General features: G+C 39.7%; 2 protein-coding genes across 3 annotated transcripts in view; both read left to right on the top strand.

Annotated features, from left to right (window-relative positions):
- Nucleotides 1–6766, top strand: part of znf831 (zinc finger protein 831) — a 17886-nt gene extending 11120 nt beyond the window's left edge. For both annotated transcript variants that reach the window (XM_015021937.1, XM_015021936.1), the window contains 2 exons: nucleotides 1655–1875; nucleotides 4557–6766. In XM_015021937.1, coding sequence (XP_014877423.1) covers nucleotides 1655–1875; nucleotides 4557–5429 — 1094 coding nt within the window. In that variant the 3' untranslated portion in view covers nucleotides 5430–6766. The remainder of the gene's footprint in view (nucleotides 1–1654; nucleotides 1876–4556) is intronic.
- Nucleotides 6767–13338: 6572 nt separating this feature from the next.
- Nucleotides 13339–21283, top strand: LOC106939526 (endothelin-3). Its single transcript, XM_015021934.1, has 4 exons — nucleotides 13339–13633; nucleotides 14552–14777; nucleotides 19371–19532; nucleotides 20213–21283. Exons 1-4 carry the CDS (start codon nucleotides 13564–13566, stop codon nucleotides 20298–20300), a joined length of 546 nt encoding a protein of 181 aa, XP_014877420.1. The 5' UTR covers nucleotides 13339–13563; the 3' UTR covers nucleotides 20301–21283.
- The last annotated feature ends 2071 nt before the right edge of the window (nucleotides 21284–23354 follow it).

Here is a 23354-nt window from a genome sequence, read left to right as displayed (position 1 = left end):
TGCTTTATCCATAGGACCTGTTTTGTCTCTATTCTCAAGAATCTCTGATATACATAAATAAAACATTTAATAGGAGGCACGCGAGTGTATCAGGTAAAAGTTACGAATGCATCACCAGTGTTAAAATAACGAATTTCATCTAGATCTTGTTCACATGGTGCATCTGTTTAGTAAAAATGAGTAAAGAAACTTATTTGTTGAGCAAAAATAATCAGGGACGGGTCAAAGGGAAAACACTCAGAGATTGTTCTCGTCCATCATGGTGGATCTGACCGAGTCTGGTGAATTTTCTGCAATTGTTTTCTTTAGTATCTGTAAAGCTGGTGTCCAGCAGTACGCAAACAGTTCTGTACATTACCACACTGATGATTTCAGTCCCTGAAAAAATGTAGGTAGAGGCCCCATTCCAACACAAGGTGGCAGCATAATCTAATGACTTTTTCTGGTTCCTGAATCCCAGGAACTAGAAAAATCATGTCGTTCTTTTTTGTTTGTTTGTTTTTTTACTCAAACATTAAAATGTTTGTCAGGAATTCTGACTGCAGGCAGAAACAATCAAAAGCAGCTTTTGCTTGCTATTTTCCTGTAATTAAAAGACGGTGGATTGCTGCCAGGATCCCCAGGGCTAACACTCTGGTCCTTATGTTTCATCACAGAATATAGGAGTTTGTGTTTGTCTTCCTCCAGTAATTGCTGAAGTTCCCACATTTCTCTTCTAGGCAGGACGTTACAAAAAAATGTGAAGGGTAGACGACCTTTCAGATAGGCCCGTCGCAATAAACAATGAATCTATATATCTGTAAATCAATTAATCGCATGATAAATGAAAACAAACACAGTAATTTCTATTTGCATGATTTATTGTTTTTCTTTCTCTTTTTCTCCCAAAAGCTGAATGACAAAAGTCTTCAGTTTGATGATATGGTCTCAACTAGACCATTTTTCTGAAGGACAATTTTGTTTACAGAGACTTCATAATTCATTGTATTTGTCGTTTCTGTTGTTCTTTTTTATGATTATTCTTATTTATTTATTTTGGATATTTAACACGTATCCAAAGTACGTGTTAAATATCCAACACGTATATTGGATATATGTGTTGGAAGACTAAAGAACATTTAATCTTCCAGTGCTAAATGTTCATTAGAACATTTAGCACTGGAAATGTTCTAATGAGCTTTAAATTCTAAATGTTCATTAGAATTTAAAGCTTATTGTTTTCTGGGGAACGTACAAAATGCATTGAAGCAAATTCTTGATTACTTTGCATTTCTAACGTACAAGAATCGTAAAAAGGTGTCTCGTTTTTGGTTTGCATGAGGTCGTGAGGTTGTGTATGTGTGCGGTTTAAAGTCTGGTATGTGTGCGAAGGTGCTCCAGAGCTCAGAGCAGCGACTCTGTGTCGTGAATAGTTGTCCACACGCTCAGGACGCATCTGGTGCATCCATATGCGTCCTGAGCATCTGGATGCAGTTGTTCGTTGTGATAGGTCACAACAAACAACTATGACCGAATGAGATAATTTATTTTTCGTCGTGTTGTGAATCCTGATCCCTACCTGAAGCCTTCAAGCAGTAAAACTTGAATCTTAAACCCTCTCCCCTCCTATCCCACAAAAAAAACAACTTCTTTGTGTCTGTTTTTGTTGCCTGAGGGATCACGGAGGGAGCACAGATGGGTCTGGACTCACAGGAGCACAGCGAGACACCTGTGCAGCCAGAGAGCAAGGACTGGAGACCAAAGCAGAACCAGGGGGAGCCAGAGAGAAAACACCAACGCTTGGGAGAGCAGGCAAATGACGGGCTGACAAAATTAGACAAAGGACCAGAGTCTTACAGCAGACATGTGGCTGCAGCAGACATGAGCAGGCATAAGGTGAGAAGGAAAATCACTGCCTGTGTGTTGAATGTTAACTATTTTTTTATTATTAGTATTATTTCGGTGCCTGAATCAAGCATAAACACACTCTCTTAGAAGAAACCTAGATAAGGTTTGTGTTCAAAATGTACTAATTGCTTAGAGTTTAAAGGTCAACCAGTTCCCCCACTTTTACTTAATCAAAATTATTAATCAAAATTACCTTTTCAATTTTCATAAAAATCTTCAAAGCCAAAGCAGCACAAACAAAAAAAAAGGTGTGTGTGTGTGTGTGTGTGTGTGTGTGTGTGTGTGTGTGTGTGTGTGTGTGTGTGTGTGTGTGTGTTTGGGGGAAGGGGGGTGGCATCAGGGATGCTGGTTGACCTTTCATGACCTCTATAAACATTTCTTAATATATTTTAAAGTGATAGCTGCACAAACAAAAAATTTTGCTGCACAAACGTAGCATCAATTTTTGACACCAATTTTTGTCTGATTTGAAGAAGGTTGGGGGGGAGGGGGCGCAACTTCACTCAGGTATTAAATAGTTATGTATTTAAAAAGTGTATGGATGTTTTTTTTCCCCCCTTTGGTTCTACTGTATCATTTAATATATAAAATTAAAAGAAAACAAAAAACAAAAAGTTTATAAGATGACTTCTTCCAGTTTGGAATTCTTCCTGTGGATTTTATTGTTTTAATTACAGCTTCAGCTCCAGTCTTCCACAAATCATTCACATATTTAGAATGCTGCTATCTGAGGACGGTGTGGGAGCAGGCAGCTTCTTATGAAAGTGTTGCAGCACAATAGACACATAATCCTGCCTATGTGTCAAAACAGTGTAGAAAGTAGTAAGATGAATTACACAAGACGACTCTTTAGTAAACAGTTTAGTTGCAGAACCACACACAGGGGCAAATTGATTTATGCCCCCTGAAGGCATCCAGTAATTCCTTATATCATTAATACGGGGAGGCAACAGGCAACTAAACCAGGATATCAAAATTCTTGAGATTGCTTTATAAACTTCAAGTTAAAAAAAATACATGCTGGAAGAAAAGCGTGTCTGCAATTTAATTTAATTCTCTTTCAGATTATTTCTATAAATCGTCTTCACTAATATTTGGTTAGTGAAGAAAGAGCACAGCGGACGACTGACCTGAGGGCCTGTGATCACTTTGGGTGGATGGTTGTTTTGTCTGAATAGTCCAGGAAAAGTCACCAGATCTTGTTATACATGCCTGGCCAGAACCTGCAAGAGAGCATGTAATATTTTGAAGTTTCACGTGTGTCAAGACCTCCTTGAGCCAGCCAAGGTGTGGAGGAGGTTGAGCATTTTCCATTTGAATATTTGTGAAGCCAAATATGCATCAATTTGCTGTTGATGCATATTTGGCAGTTTAAATGTGGGAGTATTGAATAAAATGAAACAAGGATCAGAAATAAGGTCACCTTTCACCGCTACTGCGAGAGTGTCAAATATTTGGCTCTAGACATGTCAATGACGGCTGGATACACTTTCAGCAGCAAAGCACTGGAGTGGTATACTCTGAAAAGAACCTTGATTGTGCTAAATTGAGCTTTGTATATATGGAGGAAATTTGAACCAATTTACGAATTAGGTCCCGCTGACTGTCTGGGATCTATTTGCTCTTCAAGGTTCATTTAAGATAAACAATCGGAGCTGTATCAGGGGAGTCGCTGAGGCTATATTCAAGGAAATAAAAAAGTATCTCTGAGCAGAGTCCTGAGTGAGCAAAGAGTCAAGCAGTGACCCTGGAAGACATTTAGCAAAGTAAGGCTGGTGGATTTGACTAGCAGTCTAGTTTAAAGGAAGCATGAAAAGGGGCAAGTGGTAAAAGACTTTTCTCTGTAAAGGTCATTGACCTTAACTTGGTAAGGTTGGAAAGGAAGGGAGTGAGGGAACATAAGATTTAAAAAAAAATGGAGCTTCAGTTGGAGGTTCCTGCAAACTGTAGTGTTTACGAAACTGAGTTCAAATGTTTAAGGAATTGGTGACCGCAGGATTCGGTGAAATGTTCTGGCTCTTGAAGGGAAGTGGTGCCATGACAGGAGATTTTATGGAGAGACGTTTATGCTTTTCTTCATGAACATCTCAAAAAACACATGGGGATTCTCAGAAGTGGGGTAGCAATGGAGCAAAACACAAAGAGCAAACGTATTTACACACAGATATATTTGTGAAAAGGGAGAATGTCCTCGGTTCATTGGTATTTTTGAGATACGCCATGAAGTCAAGGAGATAGCATAACTAAGGAACCACTGTCAACAATTGACTAGTGGACCAAAGAAATGAGACCAAGAGGCTGTTTAACAGTTTCATTTCCAATATTATGATGGTGTTGGGGCCTCTTAAGGTTTTGTATGGCCCACAGTCTTGAGTAAGAAGGACCAGGATTCCCGCTGTAGTTTCTAAGAGCTTTTTAATGATGAGGATCTGTGGAAGAATAAGCAATAGTTAAATTCACTTAGAAACTTTACTTGGAAAGATTATTTAAATTACTCAGAGGGGGCCAGTACTTACAGAGGATCTTGTGACGAGTTGCAGTAGAGTCGGGGTCTTCCTGAAGGTTTCAACTGCACACTTCACTGCTGCAATTACTGGGGAAAAGATGCTACCTGGGCACCCCATGGTGTTCTTGTTAGAGGCTAATTCATTTCTATTCTTTTATTCCAGCGAGAAGAAACGAACCATCATGTGGATACCTCTAAAATCTCCTGTCTGTCAGAAGAGCATTTAGAGTCTCTTTCCCAGAAGAACTCCTGTATGTCCGAGTGCCCTCCACCCAACCTTCATCAAGCCCCAAACACCTCACATAACTCTGGCACTCCTACCAACAGCATTCATTCCAGCCTTTTGAGCTCTCCACCACTGGAAATCAACCATCTCTATTTGCCACAGAAGACCTGGGACAGAGGCATCATCCTCTACGACCAGCAAATGCAGGTCTCGCGTGAATCAGATCTCAGCCAGGATGCTGCGATTCCGATTTCCACATCAGAAACACAGAGTGTCTTTTTTTGTGCTGAGCCCAGCCTGCAGTCATTCTCATGTCAAGATCAAACAAAAAGCACTATCAGTTTTTCAGCTCAGCAAGGCTGTACCGCCGCTGGTAACTACAGCTGTGATGTTTTCACTGGAGAGAGGAAAACCAACTCTTGCGTCTTACCAGATTTTAGAACATTGTCCTCTTCGTACTTAAGCCAAGTTCCCAAAGTCTGCAGAGGTACTGGTGAGATGACCGGGGACATCCAAATGCTACCAGACAAACAGATTACTGAATCTCCGTCTCAGCCGTTTTTGTTTCTGGAACCTGAAAAGAAGCAGGATGCCATGGACTCACTGAATGACTTCATAGGTCAGAGCTCTAACTCTGGGAGGCCTGACATTACCAGCAAATACCAATCCGTTTTCATGATTGGGTCCTTTCACGGCTACCAGTCTTCAGACTGTCTGCCCAGTGGAGTAAGGCCTGTTCCAAGCTTTCAAGACAACACAGAAGATATCAGCAGCAGTGACGATGAAGGAAAACTCATCATTGAGCTCTAGTAAAACATGACAGAAACTTATTTTACAGACTATTTTTTTGCTGCTGTGTATATTTTTATGAGGCAAACTACTCAGAAGGGAAGAATAAGAAGAGTGGATGATTTAATTCAGTGGTAGATGAAACAGGACTGCACATATGGATTTTTTTTAGATGGCTTTTGTATAGGTGCAAATATGTATGACTGTTTGTATGACTGTAATTTGTATGACTGTAAAAGTAATCTTGTGATAATACTGCAAAGAGTAAATTAAGCTGCGATTCCAAACATATTACTTCATGGTAACTCAGGTGGTTTTGAATGCCTCCTCACCGTCATGAATCTAATGCATTCACATTGTAGAGTTGAGAATGCAAATCCCTCCCATGGATTTCTGACAGCAACCAACATAGCTGCAGCACATGTAAATGGTAAATGGCCCATACGCTTAATCAAGTCCAGAGGACTCCAAAGCGAGTCACACTGCATTCAGTCATTCACCCGTTCACACCCACATTCACACGCTGATATTTTACTACACATGTAAAACACATAGGGGTACACTGAATGTAGTTTACTGGCTGATTACCGATCTTTTAAAGCCTGATCTGCCGATTCCGATTTTGGCCGATACCAACTTTTTTTTTTGTCTGAAATGAACCTAAATATAGCAAAAAAGTCACAGAGTTGGCAACAGTGGGGTGACTAATGTTAACTTCAAGCTTTCAGACATGACCTGGTGGGCCGGTCGGTCAGATAACATCTCCCACAGGAGAACAGAAGAGGACAATGTTGATACTCAGGCATTTTCTGAGGCATAAAAGAGGTAGATAACATCGTCTTCACAGGTAAGTATCAGCCAATCACCGTTCTCCCAAAATTAAGGGAACTGGCCAGTAAATTGGTGCAGCCCTAAAAACAAAGCATCCTAAAACTTGAAAGTACAAGATACTGATTAGCAGTTCTGATAACGGCTGATTTGGCACATATAAGTATCAGCCACTACTTGTCAACACATCCCAAAAAATAGGAAATATATTATGAGCTTGTATTGCTAAAAGTAGCAAACCGAGCCAAACCAATCAATCTAATCTAAAGACTTTAAGTTTATGGCCTTGTGAAATGCTGACCTATTCAGAATGAAACCTGCCTCTCACTTCTGCTGCCGGGGCAGGCTAAGCATCACATTTTGAAATTTAAAACCACAGGATCTGATTTGAACTAATCGCTAATGTTTGGCCGTAATGTATGTAATGCGCCCGGCTCGACGGAGCTTGCCAGAAATTACGTGCACTGTACACAACCCCATGAGGAGTAAGGTCTCCACATCTTTGCCAGTAATAAAATGTCTTAAACGTTCCTCTTGTTCTGGCTTCAATTGCTCAACATTTGGAAGTGTGGCCAACACCTACTGAATGGCTTTGTTTACATCCCCCTGCTGTGGTCAAACTACAAACACAAACAGACTGCATTTCTCTTTTTTTCGGCTCTAATGGCCTTTATTTGAAAGTGCTCAGACAGGAACATAGGTAAAGAGAGAGAGGGCAGCGCCACCAGGTCGGGAATCGAACCTACGACAGCTGTATTAGGGACTAAGACCATATTATGGGGCGTGCTGCGCCACCACAGCATCCCCCTGACTGCATTTCTAAAAACAGCAGAGTCACTGTTCACTACTCCTAACTCTGTTCTCTCATTTGATTGGTTGAAATTCAATCCAAGAAATCAAACTCAATTTGAGAAATCCCAGATGGAGGCCTGAAGGGAGATGAGAATCAAATTGTGTACTTAACCCAGATATTAATAGCAATTAAACTTAATAGAAAGGCTAGTTTTAATCTAACAAGAATAAATTATGTTGATAAAGCAAGAGACAGCTTTGGGGCCTCTGAATATGAAGCCACTCTCTGTTATGAACATATGAATAGATTTGTTTCGGATCAGCTTCACTTACTTGGACTAGAAAGGATCGCATGTCTCTTTGAAATCAAGATGTATCCCCTTTGCTAACTCAACCCACTGTCTTTACCTCTGCCCACACACTCCACACACACCCAGCACCTATAAAATCAATCTGTCTCTACCTTCCCACAGTGACACCCACTTATTAGTGAATTCTATTATAGTCCCAGACAACACCTGCTTGTGTGAATCACGTCCACATGTTGCCAAATATCTGCAAAGTTAATCTTTACTGCCAGTCAGAGAAGAAGAAGGTGGCTGGAGGGCCTCGGTCCCTGTCCAAGTGTCAGTCTCGGAATGAGTCAGCAGGTAAAATAAAACCACTAACAACAGGAAGTGTGTGGATGTGTAACATTCCTGAAGTCGGATCACAGCTTTTGCTCATATTGATTTGCTTTTTTTTTCCTCTGTCAGTTGTCATAAAACGTTTTGCACCTGACGGGGGAGTTTAGGGGGAAGTCTGTTTCATCACCAGTGCATCTGCTTAGGCTTGTTTTATTCCAAATGTTAACAAAGGTCATTATTATTAGCGACACGGAAGAAACAGTAAAACATCAGCCCGGTAAAACATTTCTTGTTTTTGACGCGTTTCATTTTGTTTTGGTTCCTGAAGTTTTAATACGTTACAGATCACTTGATCTTAATTTGAGGTTTATAGTGACTTTTTGGAACTGCTGAATTCATGACTAGAGCAGGGATTCAATGAGCGGAGTTTGAATTTACTGTGGATTTCTCCAGTTCACACAGAGCCAAAATTATTTATACGGCATCAGTAACATAGACAGGACACCAGAACTACATCTAAGCATGTTGGATCTCCAGCATAATTCTGACTGCACATTTGACCACTATTATTGGTAGAATTGGAGAAATTCATTCAAAGTGACCAGACCTGGTTTTTAAATAAGATCACATTTTTATTTGGGTTGGGTTGGGGCTTTGGGGATTTGGGTGGACTTTCTAAAACCCTTTACATGACCTCTTGTAGATTTTCCCAGGAGTGGTCAAATTTCCATCCAAAATTATTTAAAACGTTTTGAGGTAAGTTAACCAATGCACCTACATTAAAATGATGATTGGCTATTTAGAAGAAAAAAAAATCTCCCAGTTTACTTGAGACCAAATTCTTCTTTTGTAGAATGAATTAAAATTGCATTGTATGTAGTTACACTGAAAAAGGTGGTTTAATACAGCAAACCATTATATTCAGAAACTAGGCCTTCAATTCAGGAAGGGGAGAAACATAGATGACATGTATGGAAACAACGTTTCTTATCATTACTTGCAAAAGTGAATTAGGTTACATCCAAGTGGCATAAATTCAAAACATTTTGAATAGCTCCTAATTACTAACAATTCCTTTGTTTCACATGAAACAAGTATTTATCCCTGGCCAAGAATTTTTATGACTAAAGAAGGGAGGTTTCATGAAACACATGTGGGAACTCTGGATGACCAACTGACAGATCACAGAGGTAAAAAACAAAACAAAATTTAAAAAAAGCTCCAGCTGTTAGTGGGAAAGTTCCCAACATCATTCAGATCCTGAATGAAGGGTTCATCAACCACATTCTCTCTAACAGCAGCCACAGTCAAATTCTACACTACTGGCTTTACTGACACTGCGCTGTCCCAACAGATTCATTCATTCATTCATTCATTCATTCATTCATTCATTCATTCATTCATTCATTCATTCATATGTGTGAACGTTTGAAACATCATTCAACTTGTCTTTCCTTGTTTTTTATTCTTTTGACAAAATATATCAACTTTCAAGTTTAAATTTATCTCCTGTAGTATGTGAATATTCAAACCTAATGTTAACTACTGTGTTAAATGACCTCTGTGTGAAAGCTTTTGGGGGGCCTCTTGTCTCTCTATAAAGTAGGAGGGGTAATAGTGTGGTTTGGGTTTTAGTGTTATTTATGGTGAACATTTCAATTTATTTCTTCTTTTGTTTTGTAAAATGAAGTTGTGAGTTCACTATTAGAAGGAGAATGCATGTCATTAGGGTTTGTCCTATGAAGCTCTTTATGTGAGCAAATTAGTTTTAATTTATTGTCGATCACTCTAATACACCCAAGTCAACATTATCTGTCCAGGTTCAAATATTACCATGACAACCCTGCTAAAACTTTGCTCAAATTTTACCCCAGCAACACTGGGTTTGTAGTTATCAAGAAGTTTTAGATCAATATATCTGGTGGAGCCATGCTAACGCCGCCATGTTTCCCAGCTGGTACAGTGTTGTGAGGATTGAAAGTCTCCCATTGGTTCCTCCAAATATAAGAGTGAGGCAAAGCAGTGTGAGATTAAATGGAATGGCATTCCAAAATGTCTTCTCACACAACAAAACATCAGATACAAAATGTTATCAGAACAAAGTTTGCGGCTCGATTTTTCAAGTGACTCATGAGTAAAAGTTGCCATGTCACCCCAGGATGCCTGTCTGCAGTCATCCTGCGGTGATGACTGCAGACAGGATGTGACTAAACTGGAGCAAAGCCTGGTCAAAATCTGGAGTAGCAGGTGGTCCATAGAGGCTTCCCAACACGAAGCCTCTATGGGTGAACTTCAGCTGAAGCCCCAGAGTGAGGAACAGGGTGAAGGTATGAGTGAACATGGCGTTCTCCAGAGCAAGCTGTGGTGAATTTCAGGATACTATGAACAAGTTGAAACTACGGGGCACAGACAGATGGAGAAAAGCCATAACCGAGTCAGAAGAAATGACAATGGTGTTAAAAATTAGCTTCGCTCATATTCATACTTGCGTCACAACTTATTATAGTTTACGGTGTAACTGACTTTAACTCTGACTACATAGACTTGGTTATGTTCCGAGTTCCATGTTCGTCTTGATTCTACATTCATTTGCTCCATAAAAGATTGTCAGTCACTTTCCAAAAACTCCCAGTTCAGACGTTTTGGAACATATCTGTCAAGATTTTGATTTGAGAATATGGGAAATGTTGTCGTTGGAGGGAAACTAATGTAACATAAGAGTGGAGGGAGGGGGCGTAATACATGATGTTTACGGGAAAGTACTAATACTGGATACGGGAGCACAGTGGGAAAGGGGGGTAAAAACAGTAGTTCCCCATGAGACTTGACAGACTTAGTCCAGACTTACTCCAACAACTTACTCTTAAAGATTCATCTGCACCAAATAGATGTGAAAATTGTTTTTGGACATTTCTGTGAACTTATAATGAAAAAAAAAACACAATATTTGATCTATTGTGGGTAGTGATGCATCTACGAGGAATCCACTGTGTCTTTGAACTTTGTCTGGCTGTAGGACAAACTGTGATCTGACTGATAGCCCTTTTCTCAACTCTCGATTGAATATATTTTATTCCTTTGCCTGAATTTGTCTTTTAGATATTGGTGTACGACGTGAGGTCATGGGGTGATGCCCATTTCAAACATACCAGCACAGAGTTGCTGACGTACTCATCAGTGGTTTGCAGAAGTGTATCAAACTGCACCCAAATCAGCCTGTTCTTTCTGTGTTGATTAATTACGTGGTGGTGGAGACAACGTAGGCCTTTTGGGTTAGAATACAATGATAAAAGTTGCATAACTTTGGTTCACAAAGACATAAAACAACATCATTCCCAGGAGAGTGGGTGGGATATTGAACAGTCTACAGTAAATAAAAAAGGGAAAGCTTTGAAGGCACTTCAAGTCCAACACCACTGATGTTTGCTTGGTGCAGATCCTAAAACCATCCAGCTGCTCTTCAGAGTCCAAACACAAACAGGTTAACTTCTGAAATACTGAGTCAAAACACTACATGGTAGAAATAGTTTGATTTATTCGACTGCGTTGAGGTGCAGTGATGATCAAACAGATGTGTTTAAGATTTTGGAGAGTTTGGGAGCATTTCAATAACACGTGGCACAAGTGACTTCTGGCACTTTCAGCTGCCTGGAGATTTATGGGGAGGTGAAATGAAAAACATTTGAATAAAGTCAGACATCAGCTGAGAGGTTCAGATGAATATTAAAACAAAAGAAACAGCGAGAGCGGGAGAAAGTTACTTGATTGCACTATTTATGCCTGGTAAATAAATAATACCTCCCCTTTAAGTCATATAAATGCTTTAGTACACCCATCAGTTGCTTCCATGAAATTCTCTGCTACTTTTGGACGTCCTCATTTGCTTATGTGATCTCCATCATAATGAACCATATGATGCTATCAAACTTAACTTCTTCGTTTTATTGGTTGAGTCAGTGCACACAGACATGGTGACCAGGTTGTCTGTGCATTTCTTTACCCTGAAAATGTCTCCCAAACAGAACAATTTCTCTCTCAGCTTTCACTGATAAAGGAGGAATGGGTGAAGTGATTTAACCAGCGATTATCTGTCCTCAGTGTGTCCCTTAATTCAGCTCCAATGTGAACTGAAATATTGTTTACAGCTACATTCAGATTTCGGATGGCTGAGTAAATACTGTACAGCGCTGCCTTGAGCATTTTCAGACACTTTCACTCAGATCTGGCCTTTTGTACATTCAAAACCATCTCCAGAGTGAACCATCGTGATGAAGACATGATGTTAGGATTTTATATTTTGATGACTCTTACATGAATGCTTGCTTTTGATGAATGGATTGTCCGTTTTGAGCGGGTGACTCACTTTGGCAAGTTATTGAAATGTTACCAAAATGTTTGATGTGAAAAAAAAATGCACCAAAAAAACCCCTGCAAGTCATATAAACACATGTAAGAAAACAAGAACCTCAAAACGAAATCCTTAAGCTAGTTAATGTTCCAATCAGTGCACTGCAAAAACACTAAATCTTCACCAGTCATTTTGCTCTAGTTTATTAGAACGCTTGAAATAAGACAACTAACTTTAAAATAACTTTTCAGCAAGATTTAAGAACTTAAGTAAATAATTGGTAACACTTTATTTGAAGGGGGGTGAATAAGACTGTCATGACACTGTCATAAACATGACATAACACCTGTCATGAACATGAATAAGCCTTCATGAATATTTATGACTGTTGTCATAAAGCGTCATTCGGTAAATTATGACACTTTTAATACAAAGTTGACATTATTCAAAATGTCTTTATGACAACTTGACATTAACCAAGAAATCATTACTGATATAAATTTGTTATAAAATAATTACTGATTGCACTTTAAATATCAGGTAACTTTATGTTATTAAAGGTAAAGTTTAATCAGTAATAATTTCTTGGTTAATGTCAAGTTGTCATAACAAAGACATTTAGAATAATGTCAACTTTGTATTAAAAGTGTCATAATTTACCGAATGACGCTTTATGACAACAGTCATTAATATTCATGAAGGCTTATTGATGTTCATGACAGGTGTTATGTCATGTTTATGAAAGTGTCATGACAGTCTTATTCAACCCCCTTCAAATAAAGTGTTACCAAATAATTTATTAATATTGATCAAAACTAGTTCCATTGGCAGATTATTTTACTTGTATCAAGACATTTTTCCCATGTTATAAATTAAATAATCTGCCAATGGAACTAGCACTTTTCATCAATATTAAGGATTTATTGACTTAAAACAAGCATCTTGCTGAAAAATTGCGTATAAATTCACTTTGTCTTATTTCAAGTGTAATAAGATATTTACAAACTAGATCAAAAATACTTAGTGTTTTTACAGGGTGTAGCAGTAAAACTCAGATATAAGCAGCTGCAACACAACAGTACTAGCAAACCTTCTGTGAAATCCTTTCATCTAGCCCGGAGCACACTTTTAAAATTAATCTTAACATTTAAACACTGAAGTATTAGTAAAATGTTCCATATGAAAAACAAACGACTTTCACAACTTGAAAGTCGTTTGTTTGAGGAGAGTCTTTTTAAATGGGAGTTGTTGCCAACGCTTGATAATGTGATTTTATGTACTTTTTTTTTAAAGTTGTTTGCTTGCTTGCTTGTCTTCCCTGAGACTGTCTTATTTTGAAAATCCCGGCAGGAAGCATGAGTGATCCTGCGGTAGCTTGTCACAACAGGTCATAAAGCGGAGCCTTGGAGGCTGGAGGCGAACAGAGCGGCAGCAGCGGAGCTCCAGGCCGGTCACAGGTTGATATCTAGGGACGATCAGCAGGGGCCTTCAGTTAGTGTGTCTGGACGTCCACGACCTTTGACCTCTACAAATTCCTTCAGTTTCTATTGATTCGTGTGTGATGGCTGACGGTCTGTCGGTTGACGTGGGAATTTTGTTAATTATAGTGGTGACGGCATCTTTAACCAATGGTAAGATAAGATTATTATTATTATTATTATTATTATTATTATTATTATTATTTTATTATTATTATTATTATTATTAACTCACATAGTGGTAATGAAAGAACTTAAAGTCAGAAAAAAAAAATGCTGGTTCAGTCAGAACTTATCAGTAGATGATTTTGTGATTGGCTGTTTTTTGTTTGTTTGTTTGTTTGTTTGTTTTTTTCATCTGTTATTACAACCGGACTGATGGGACATCTCTGGACCCTGAACCTCTCTAAAACATTAAACATTGTGTTCTTGAAGGTCCACAGATGTGGATTTCAGTTTGAAGATCATATGTAGATTTTCTGTGGTGATAGAAAAGTGTCATGGTCTCTGTTGGGTTGTTTGAGTTAGTTTTGTTTATTCTGTTTCTTAGTCTCTTTCTTTGATCAGATCAGTCTTGTTTCTGTTTTATCATGTTTATTAGATCTAGTTATTCTTTAGTGTTAGATTTATTCCCTAGACCCCCGTGTCTCTCTCTCTCTCTGCCTTCTGCTCTCTCCCGTCACACCTGCATCCTGTTACCCAGGTGTGAGGGGAACCAGCATTCAGTATTCCAGTACATAAGCACCTCTTCTCCTCTTACTTGGTTCTTCCCACTTCTTCCCCATTATATCCTGTTATTTTCCCCTGTTTCTTCCCTGTATTCCCTGCTGGATTTTTCCTTGGATTTACAGCTTTTGTTCTGCTCTGGCTCCCTGTGCTCCTCCATGATTTTTCTAAGTTTGTCCATCATTTTATCTTTAAACATTCTCCTTTTATTCGACGTCTCTGCCTTTATGCATTTGGGTCCGCCTCAAAAACAGCACATCATGACAAAAATACCTGCGCTGCTGCGGTCTGAGCCCTAGAGTGTCTGTTGAGTCCACAAAGAATACGTTTCGTGTCATCCTGCAGGTTCGTTATCTGTGAGCCAGAGGCAGGATGTGTCAGCAGAGGTCAGCCTGGGCGACCCCCCGCACGGTGTCATCTTGCCCTCTGGTTCTGTAGGTCTGGTCCGCCCTGCCCGTGACCCGCTGACTGCCAGGAGGGGGCGCGCCAAGAGGTGCACGTGTTACACCTACAAAGACAAAGAGTGTGTGTATTACTGCCACCTGGACATCATTTGGATCAACACGCCAGAGTAAGAGTCTGTTTTAAGAAGCGTCCCATCTGACCAGCAGCTCACCGCAAAAACACAAAATCCTACCAAGTCATTTTGGTCCAGTTTCTAGTGCAAATATCGTAGCACATCTAAAATAAGACAAAAATAACTTATAAGTAAATGACTCCTTAATATTGATGAAGAAGTGCTAGTTCCATCTTATCACGTGGGAAAAATATCTTATAAGTGAAATAATCTGCCGATAATCTGGATTTTCAGTTATGTTTTCGTGGACCAAAGAGTTAGGACTGTATGAAACATGTTTTCACTGGGGCTCTTTAAAGGTGTACTTATGTGCGATTTTAAATTGACATTTGTGACTGTACACAAAATGACCAGGGTGTGTTTGCTAATTTATTGCAAGAGAATGGAAAAGAAAAACGCATGTCCCCTATAGGGGGCCCTGTAATATTTGGAGGAAAAATGGGAAAGCAAAGGGTGTTTGAGCGTGTGCAGCTGAATCTCATCCAGTGAATCTCCGCAGAAAATCTTTGAGATCTGGTAGGAGAGGTCGTTGTTCCCATGGATCCGTCAGCTTTACCTGAGAATTCCTGACTTTTCCGACTCATGTTTCATGATTCTTCTATGCTTTTCTGGGTAAATGTTTTATAGACGTTCTGTATTTCGATCTTCAGCCCACTAAATGGTAATCAGATTGTACTAGTATATCGCTTTATCAAGTCTGAACATCCTCAAAGTGCCTTACACTACATCCAGTTATTCACCCTTTCACAAAAAAGAAACAAAAAAATGCCCACATGCTGTGTGATTAATTATACGGCAGTTAAACAGACATCTTTAATGCATAAAACTAAACCAATGCAGACTTTATGTTTGAAGCCTCTGTGGTTTTCATCTGTGAATCCATACCAAAAGCACAACAGCAGCAGCAACAAGAGTTGACTGAGAACTTTAAAGCCTGATCTGTGTCATCTTGAAGGCCTTATAGACTCTGACCTCTCTCTCAACTTCCTGGCCTTTTTCTCTAAGTACCTTCAGGTTCTCGGATGGATCGGACCCTTTTTCTGTTTTCACTACTTGTTTTTTTTTTTGTTTTGTTTTGTGCTGCCAGCGTTAAATAGAAACCAGAGGTCTGACGGTAGAGCCAGTCTTTCAGAGTTTTGGATCGCTGGAGCAGGTCTTTCTCACTTCAGACGTCTGGGTGGGATGGTGGGTGGAGGGTAGAGGAGAGAAGGGGTGGTGACATGGACTCATCCGTCTCCTGTCAGTTTGGACTGAAGTGAGACAACCAGGTCAGCCCAGTTTAGTTTTCAGATCCAGTAGCATCTTCAGGCTTCACATCCATACGGGGAGCTTTGTTTCACAGCAACACAGATAATGATGATGCTGATGATGATGCTAATGATGATGATGATGATGATGCATCTTCAGAATTTTTCTTTCCTTAGACCCCAAGATCTGATCAAACTTTGGTGCATGTTGAACAGTCGGACACATCGATTGTAGTTTTCCTCTCGATTACTGATCTTTAAAATACCGATACCGTTTTTGTTTTTTTTTTTGTCTGAATTGTTGCTAAATATAGCTAAAATATTGTGAGTTGGCAACAGTGGGGTGACTATTGTTAACTGCAAACATGCAGACATGACCTGGTGGGGCTGGTCACTCAGTCAAACCTCTTTCACAGCAGAGCAGAACAGGACAGTCGTTGATATTTAAACCTTTGCTGAGGTAGATGAGATCGGCTTCACATGTAAGTACTGGCCGATCACAGATCTCCCAAAATGAAGGAAATTGGTGAGAATAAGTCGGCGGAACCCTTAATTATTGTCCATCAGGCCACATCAGCTTTATGTACATGAAGGAAAACTTCCTACTCTATTTTCTTCTGGAGAAGATGTGAATCAGACGAGAGGCCGTCTGTCTCCTGTAGTTCGTGTGGCGCTGCTCTTCCTCACATGTCACTGGCATTTCTCTGCTCTTCCTGATGATGGAACAGCTGTAGTTAAAGATGCACAGCACACATGGGAGGGTGTGAGAAGGTGAACATATCTGGGAAGACTAAAATAAATTACCTGCGCTTTTACGTCCCTTAGGGAAGAGCTCCTAAAGTACATGCAGCTGTGAGCGGTTAGCTAACCTTCTGACTTCACTCCTCTTCATTGTTCGTTGGTGTCTCTCATTTTTTTATTACATGGTGAAAAAGTTTACTCCTCTGAAATTTCAGAACAAATTGATACTGCAACTCTTCTTTCTCTGTGGCTGTTGGTTTTAGTCTTTTATTGGAATTGCTTTCATATGAACAACTATTTAAAGAGAGAGTGTTAACCCCCTTCCTAACAGGTCAGACTGAAGGGTCAGGTGCCAAGAAGTTCTTACAGATATTGCATACCAACAGCGGGTGACCACAGCGTTTATCGTCACTATTACTGTTGTTGATGGAGACAGATGAAAGGGATTCTTTCGGTCCTCCTTAATAAATCATAGAAATCCCAGAATTATTTGCTGGGATGCACTGCAGTCATGTAAATGATCCAGGTTATTTTTTGGCCTAAAACTCTGAGGTAGGGAATAAAAGCCTTGCAACAAGTCGTTGGCAGCACAAAGGTAATGTACACCAGAGACACAGAGAGGACATGTTCACCAGGGAAAGGCACTGCTTTAATGCACTCTGCTAATGAGCAGAGGAGTACCCAGAAAGTGTACTCAAGTAAAAGTAGAACTACTTCAACATATTTTTATTCAAGTAAAAGTAAAACAAAGCGGTCCAAGAAATTACTCAAGTAAGAGTAAGAATGTATTTGGTAAAAAAGTCTATGCAAGTACTGAATCAGATGGACCAAAATATAAAGTTTAGTGGAAATTTTTGTATTTTAAGGACCGAAATGGCAATAATTCAAATAAGTAACAAAAAAATAACAAAATCAGGAAAAAGGAAAATTTCTCAAATCAGTTTCTTTCAATAAAAAAACTGCAGGTGTATGTCTGTGTCTGGTGAATTTTTGGTTAAAACATGTTTGCTCATTACTCAAGTAAAACTAAAAAGTGCTGCGTAGTAAAAAATATTCCTAAAAATAAATTTTAAAAAAAAGTTACTCAACTCAATGTAACTAGTTACTATCCAACTCATCATAGCGTTGACAGCCCCGCCCACCAGGTCATGTCTGCATGTTTGCAGTTATCAATAGTCACCCCACTGTTGCCAACTCAGCAACTTTCTTGTGATATTTAACAGCATTTCAGACAAAAACATTGGTATTGGCCAAAATTGGAATCAGCAATCAGCCAGAAAACTGCAGTCGATGCACCTCTAAAGGTTTTGTAGTCCTGATTTGACTCTAACAGAGAATCTGTGGGGAGGAGACAAAGCTGAAAGATGCTCAGCTATTATGAGAACTTTTTGTTTGCTGTACTGGCACTAATTATCGAGAATGGTATAAATAAAAAAGCTAAAAATAAATCAAACGTCATTATTTTTTTTAAATAGATTCTCTTTTTATATTGTTCATTATCTTTTCATAGATGCCTCTATAATCTCCTTTCAACACGGGAATCTGCCAGGCGTATGAATAATTCTGGGCCTGACAGAGCAGTGTTTATGATGCGTCCTTGTTAGGAATGTCATGTTAAGTCGAGGAGGTTGGGTTTTATGGTGCAATGTAGGGTGATTATAGGATGTTCTGTCAGGCTGCCATCAGAACCAGCAGCATCTGTCCAACATTTCAGCAAAATTATTTAGAGCCAAAAAAGGGAAAGAACCTGTTTGAGTTTTCCCAACCTGAGCGTCAGCGTAGAACCATCTCATTATTGTGTCACTATAAACATATGATTCAGTTAATCATCCTCCCTGAAGTCAACATCACTGTTTAACCACATGTTATCTGTTCTCGTTCCCCTGGAAACAGATGCTCTTATGGCACATCTCCATTTATCAAAGCAGTTTTGACCAATAAACATTGTTTTTGAGCCGCCTCATAATTCAAGTCAGCAGATCTCTGATCGGCTGCCAGCAGAAACAATTAGCGGTGCACCAATTGCACCTTTCTGCCCGTTTACAGAATACCAATCTTTAAAAAGCCTGACCTGCTGATTCCGATTTTGGTGAATTCGTTAGTTCATTGTTAGACCTTTGCTGAGGTAGATAAGATCGGAGGATGAGATTGGCTTCACGTGTAAGTATCGGCCGATCACCGATCTCCCAAAATTAAGGAAATCAGCACCGATAAATCAGTGTGCCCTGGAAAGAATGTAAGTTTTTAAAAACTATCCCAAAAATATTAGCAAATAGTGGAAACTATGCTGTGCACTCACAGCCTCACAGTCTCTGATGGGCGTTCCCAAAACGAACAAAGAGAAGACGAGAGTCGGGGAGCTTATGTTGCTCCACCAGTGATCCAGGTTTTCATTTACAGTAAATCTCTGTCTGACTGTGTTTTTAGTCCTAAGTTAGGGAGGTCAGGGTCAACACTGTGGGGTTTCTGGTCTTTATGAGCTCATACCGCCCCACACAAAATGCCAACCTGGGCGGTTGCCCATGTCGCCCATATCAGAAACGACCCCTGCACAAAGACACTTGTTGACATAGAAATGTTCCACTGATTCCATTGGCAGGCACACGGTCCCGTATGGCATGGCCAGCTCCCCAGGCTCTTTGCGTAAGAAGCGCTCCGTCGGGACGGCTCAGAGCAGCAGGAGCAGGAGCAGCGCAGCCTCCAGGCGGTGTGCATGCATGCTGCATACGGACTCTGAGTGCAGCCGCTTCTGCACAAACAGGTAATTGGATTTCCCCACTGGGGACAATAAAGGACATTTCTCTAACAATGCTGCCTTCAGGAAAATTAAAGGTGTGTGTTGGCTGACTAGGACTAGCACTGGTTTTAGCTGTGAAGTTGTCAGCATAACTCACTAAATCTTAAATATTATTGCCTGATGTATAAAATAAAAAGACATGCAGTTCTTTGCTACTAATTGTCAACGCTAGGACAACTAGACAATAAGGTCAGGGAACAGTTTTAATAAAATAAAAAATACCTAGAGAGAGGGAAGTAGGTCAGTTATGCTAGCTTGACTTTGACAGCCGTAACCTGAAGATGTGCTGCAGAATTCTGTGTTTCGGTTCAGTTAATAAGCAGCAGCTGCGACAGTTGAGCAGGTGATTAAATTAGCTAATCAACCACTGCTGTGTTAGCTTGATTAACGGCAGCAGTAGCTAATCTACTAAATGTTCTGTTCTTTGTGCGAGTAATGTTTGAGTGTTTTTTTTGGTCCTGATGCATGGCGCTGTTGTCAGATGCTATGGCAACAAGTCTGTGCGAAGTGTAGCCCAGTGACGTAGAGACAGCACTGGTAGCCGACACAGAGAGCTAGTGTAGGCTAGTGCAATGAAGAGGATGGGTGCATACTGTGAAATAAAAGACAAGATGTGCCTCTAAGTGTATTTTGTTTGACTTCAGGCAGAAGAGGAGACCCCCTGCTGCACCTAACGCAAAAAAGAGGACGCCCCCATTCCATAGAGGAGACAGGGAGTGGACTCTGAAATGAACAGACCTATCTTTAGTCTCTAAGGACGGGAGAAAATCTGTTGGTGCCGTGTAGATGAAAAGGTGAGGACATGGCCACAGAGGAAAAACCTGAAAGTGAGAGTCTCCAGCCGGGGTTTCTGTCCCTTCTGCCTCTCTCTCTCTCTCTCTCTCTCTCTGGCTGCACTGTGTCACAGCAGTGGAGTTTGATTTATCCACCTGTAACTGTGTTTTACACAGCTCATCATTCCAGGATGTCGCATGTAATCTCTTTATCTTATGGATGTGTGTGAAAGCATGTGTGATGTTTATGAAGGGTGAAGAACAGGAGGAACGTCAGCAGTTCATTTTCACTTATAACCTGAGTATTTTTTTCAATAAAATGTGTTGTCAGGAGGCTTTAATATATTTAGACCTGAACACACATTAAGTACGTATAAAATCACATGTGGTGATTCCTGTTGACATCGTCTGTCTCAGAGAACCCGGTTTTGTAAAGAACAGGTTGTCATGGTGACATATCCATATTAATATGATCCAACTCATAGTCGGTGGTAACTATTTCTCTCAAACGGGAGTGTCTTTATTACTTTTCGTTAAGGGCCACGACTGAATAAATGATTTGTTGACAATACACTCCACACCAAAGCAATGCAAGGAGAGCTTGAAAACGCACCTGATTGCCTTTCGCTCGACAGTGTGCAAGTGTTTCTGCTTCCTGGTGACCTTATGACCTTTTAGATCATTCTTGTAAATAAGAACTCCTTCTCAGTAGCTCACGTAGATTAACAAAGGTTGAATGAAACCGTCAGCAGAGAACAACTGGAGGAAACATGGAAGACCAAATTTGTCAAATGTGTCACCACATATCTTGTCAGCACCACCAGAGCATGAAATCAGTTCCGTTTGGTGTTCGGTGGTTTTGTGTATATTCTATTTATTTTGTACTTTAACAGATGGGCTTTGTATTGTCTTTTATTTTGCATTAGAAACTGGACAAATGAATTTAACAAGCTTTTGTTTTTACTTAATTTCCTAATAAGAGATGCCTTTCTTTTGTAAATTTTTTTTTAGACAAGTGGCCTGTTGGGCAGTGCTCAGCTCAAACTGGATGAGATATTTCAACATGGTTTTATTTTTAAGATGAAATGACCAAGTTGCCTTCCTTGTTAGTGAGGGCGATTTACCTTTCTGCTTCTGTGATGATTTTTTTAGTCTTCAAACGAAATAAAAGAAGAAAAAAACAAGTCTTTGTCCATTTTTTTATTATTAAAATACTACATTCCGAGTCAGGATTTTTTTTTTGTTTGGCGTAGGGTGAAAGTAAATGATTCATTATTCATATGCAACTTATGACAAAAAAATGTTTTTTTCTTCTTTTAATGGAGCACATCCAGCTCCTTTAAAACAAATCAAATTGACATAATATATGTAAAAAGAAAAACATATGCAATTATGTGTAATTGAGAAAAGATGCAGCGGTGCAGTTAGTGAGAAGGTTCTGGGCTCCTTCTGCATGGAGTCCACATGTTCTCTGTCCTGAGCCAACCCATTTGTCATCTGGGAATCCGACATGCTGCCACCACCACACTCCACAGAGGGGGTGGTGTGTTTGTGGTGATGTGCAGTGTTTGCCAGACATGGCATCTTATCTGACAAATAGAAAGCTCCATTTCGTTTTCTTCGGACCAAAGACCTTTCTTCCGCTTGACCATGAAGTCTACCACTGGCCTTTTGTCATAGTTGGAAAACATTTTGTTGTTGGACGTGGAGCATCAACCAATCAGACAGGCTCTGCTAAGTGACATAGTGACCTGTGGGTGGTGTCCGGCCAGAAGATGCAGGCGGGCACCAATGTGGGCTCGGGAAATAGAGTCAAAAATTGAAACTCACTAAACTCACAAAACGTCTGAATTATCTGCTGAATTCAAACACGACTCAGAAGCGCCCTACAACGACATCCTCTTGCTTTCAGTAAATAAAACCAAGACACTCTTTCAATGTTTCATCCGCCATTGTTCAAAGTGACCGGGAAGAGAAAAGAAAAAAAAAAAAAAAGGCAAAAGTCAAGAGTCTCCTCCAATATCAGCTGCTGAAGCTTCTAACTCCTTCAGCGTAGTCATGGTGACCTGGTGTCTTTCTAGCAGGACAGTCGACCTAGGCAGATTTACTCATCACCCACATTCCTCTCCATTTCTTGATGATGGATCTGACTAAAAACTAAGGGATGTTCAGTGCCCTAGATACTTTTTTTTGCATTCATCTCCTGACTTATACTTTTCAGTAACATTTTCTCTTATTGGCTTGCAGTGTTCTTTAGTGTTCATGATGTAAAGGTAGCCAGAAATCCCAACGAACCAATGAACGGACTTTCCAGACACGGCTGTCTTCATGGAGGCACTGCGCTGGTCTCTGTTCCACTCACTCTGAGACTACTAGATGAAAGGGGCTGAATATGTATACAATCATTTATTTCATGTTACATATTTTTATGTAAGTTATTTTGTAGAAATCGATTTTCACTTAAACGTTAAGCTTTTTTGACAGTTTTATTGTAAAAAAAAATAATAATTCTTTTGGTTATGTTTGATTTATAAAAGTAATAAAAAGGTAAAACATCAAAGGAGGTGAATATTTTTAATAGGAACTGCATGCATCCATCAATCTGTCCTTTCATTCACGTCTCATCCGGCTGGAGCATAGATTCCCAAACTCCTCCACTGAGCAATCTCTTTCTTTTCTTCCAAGTGAACACTGAGGAATGTCCATAACGATGGGAAACAAAATCTCCCCTGAAGCTCTCTTCAAGAAAAGAAAAAATAATAATATACGGCTTTAATAAGCTGAAGGGGGGGAAAAAAGAAAAATCACTGTCATAAAATAGACAGATAAAAGATGGTCTACAAAATAAACTAAAAGTAGCCTTAAAAATAGAAATGGTACGCTATAAAAAAATATATTTTTAAAAAAAGAGATCAAACGGTTAAAAGAAAATTAGAAATTGTACAAAAAGCAATGAAAGAAAAATTATGTTCTGTCAATATTTTTTGTCTCGCGTTAGTGTACTTCTAGTGAC

The sequence above is a fragment of the Poecilia latipinna genome, unplaced genomic scaffold, assembly GCF_001443285.1.
Source record: "Poecilia latipinna isolate Pla-1442-1.1 unplaced genomic scaffold, P_latipinna-1.0 Scaffold2899, whole genome shotgun sequence".
NCBI lineage: Eukaryota > Metazoa > Chordata > Actinopteri > Cyprinodontiformes > Poeciliidae > Poecilia > Poecilia latipinna.
The sequence above is the reverse complement of the archived record's forward strand: the minus strand, read 5'-3'. Positions and strand labels throughout refer to the sequence as shown.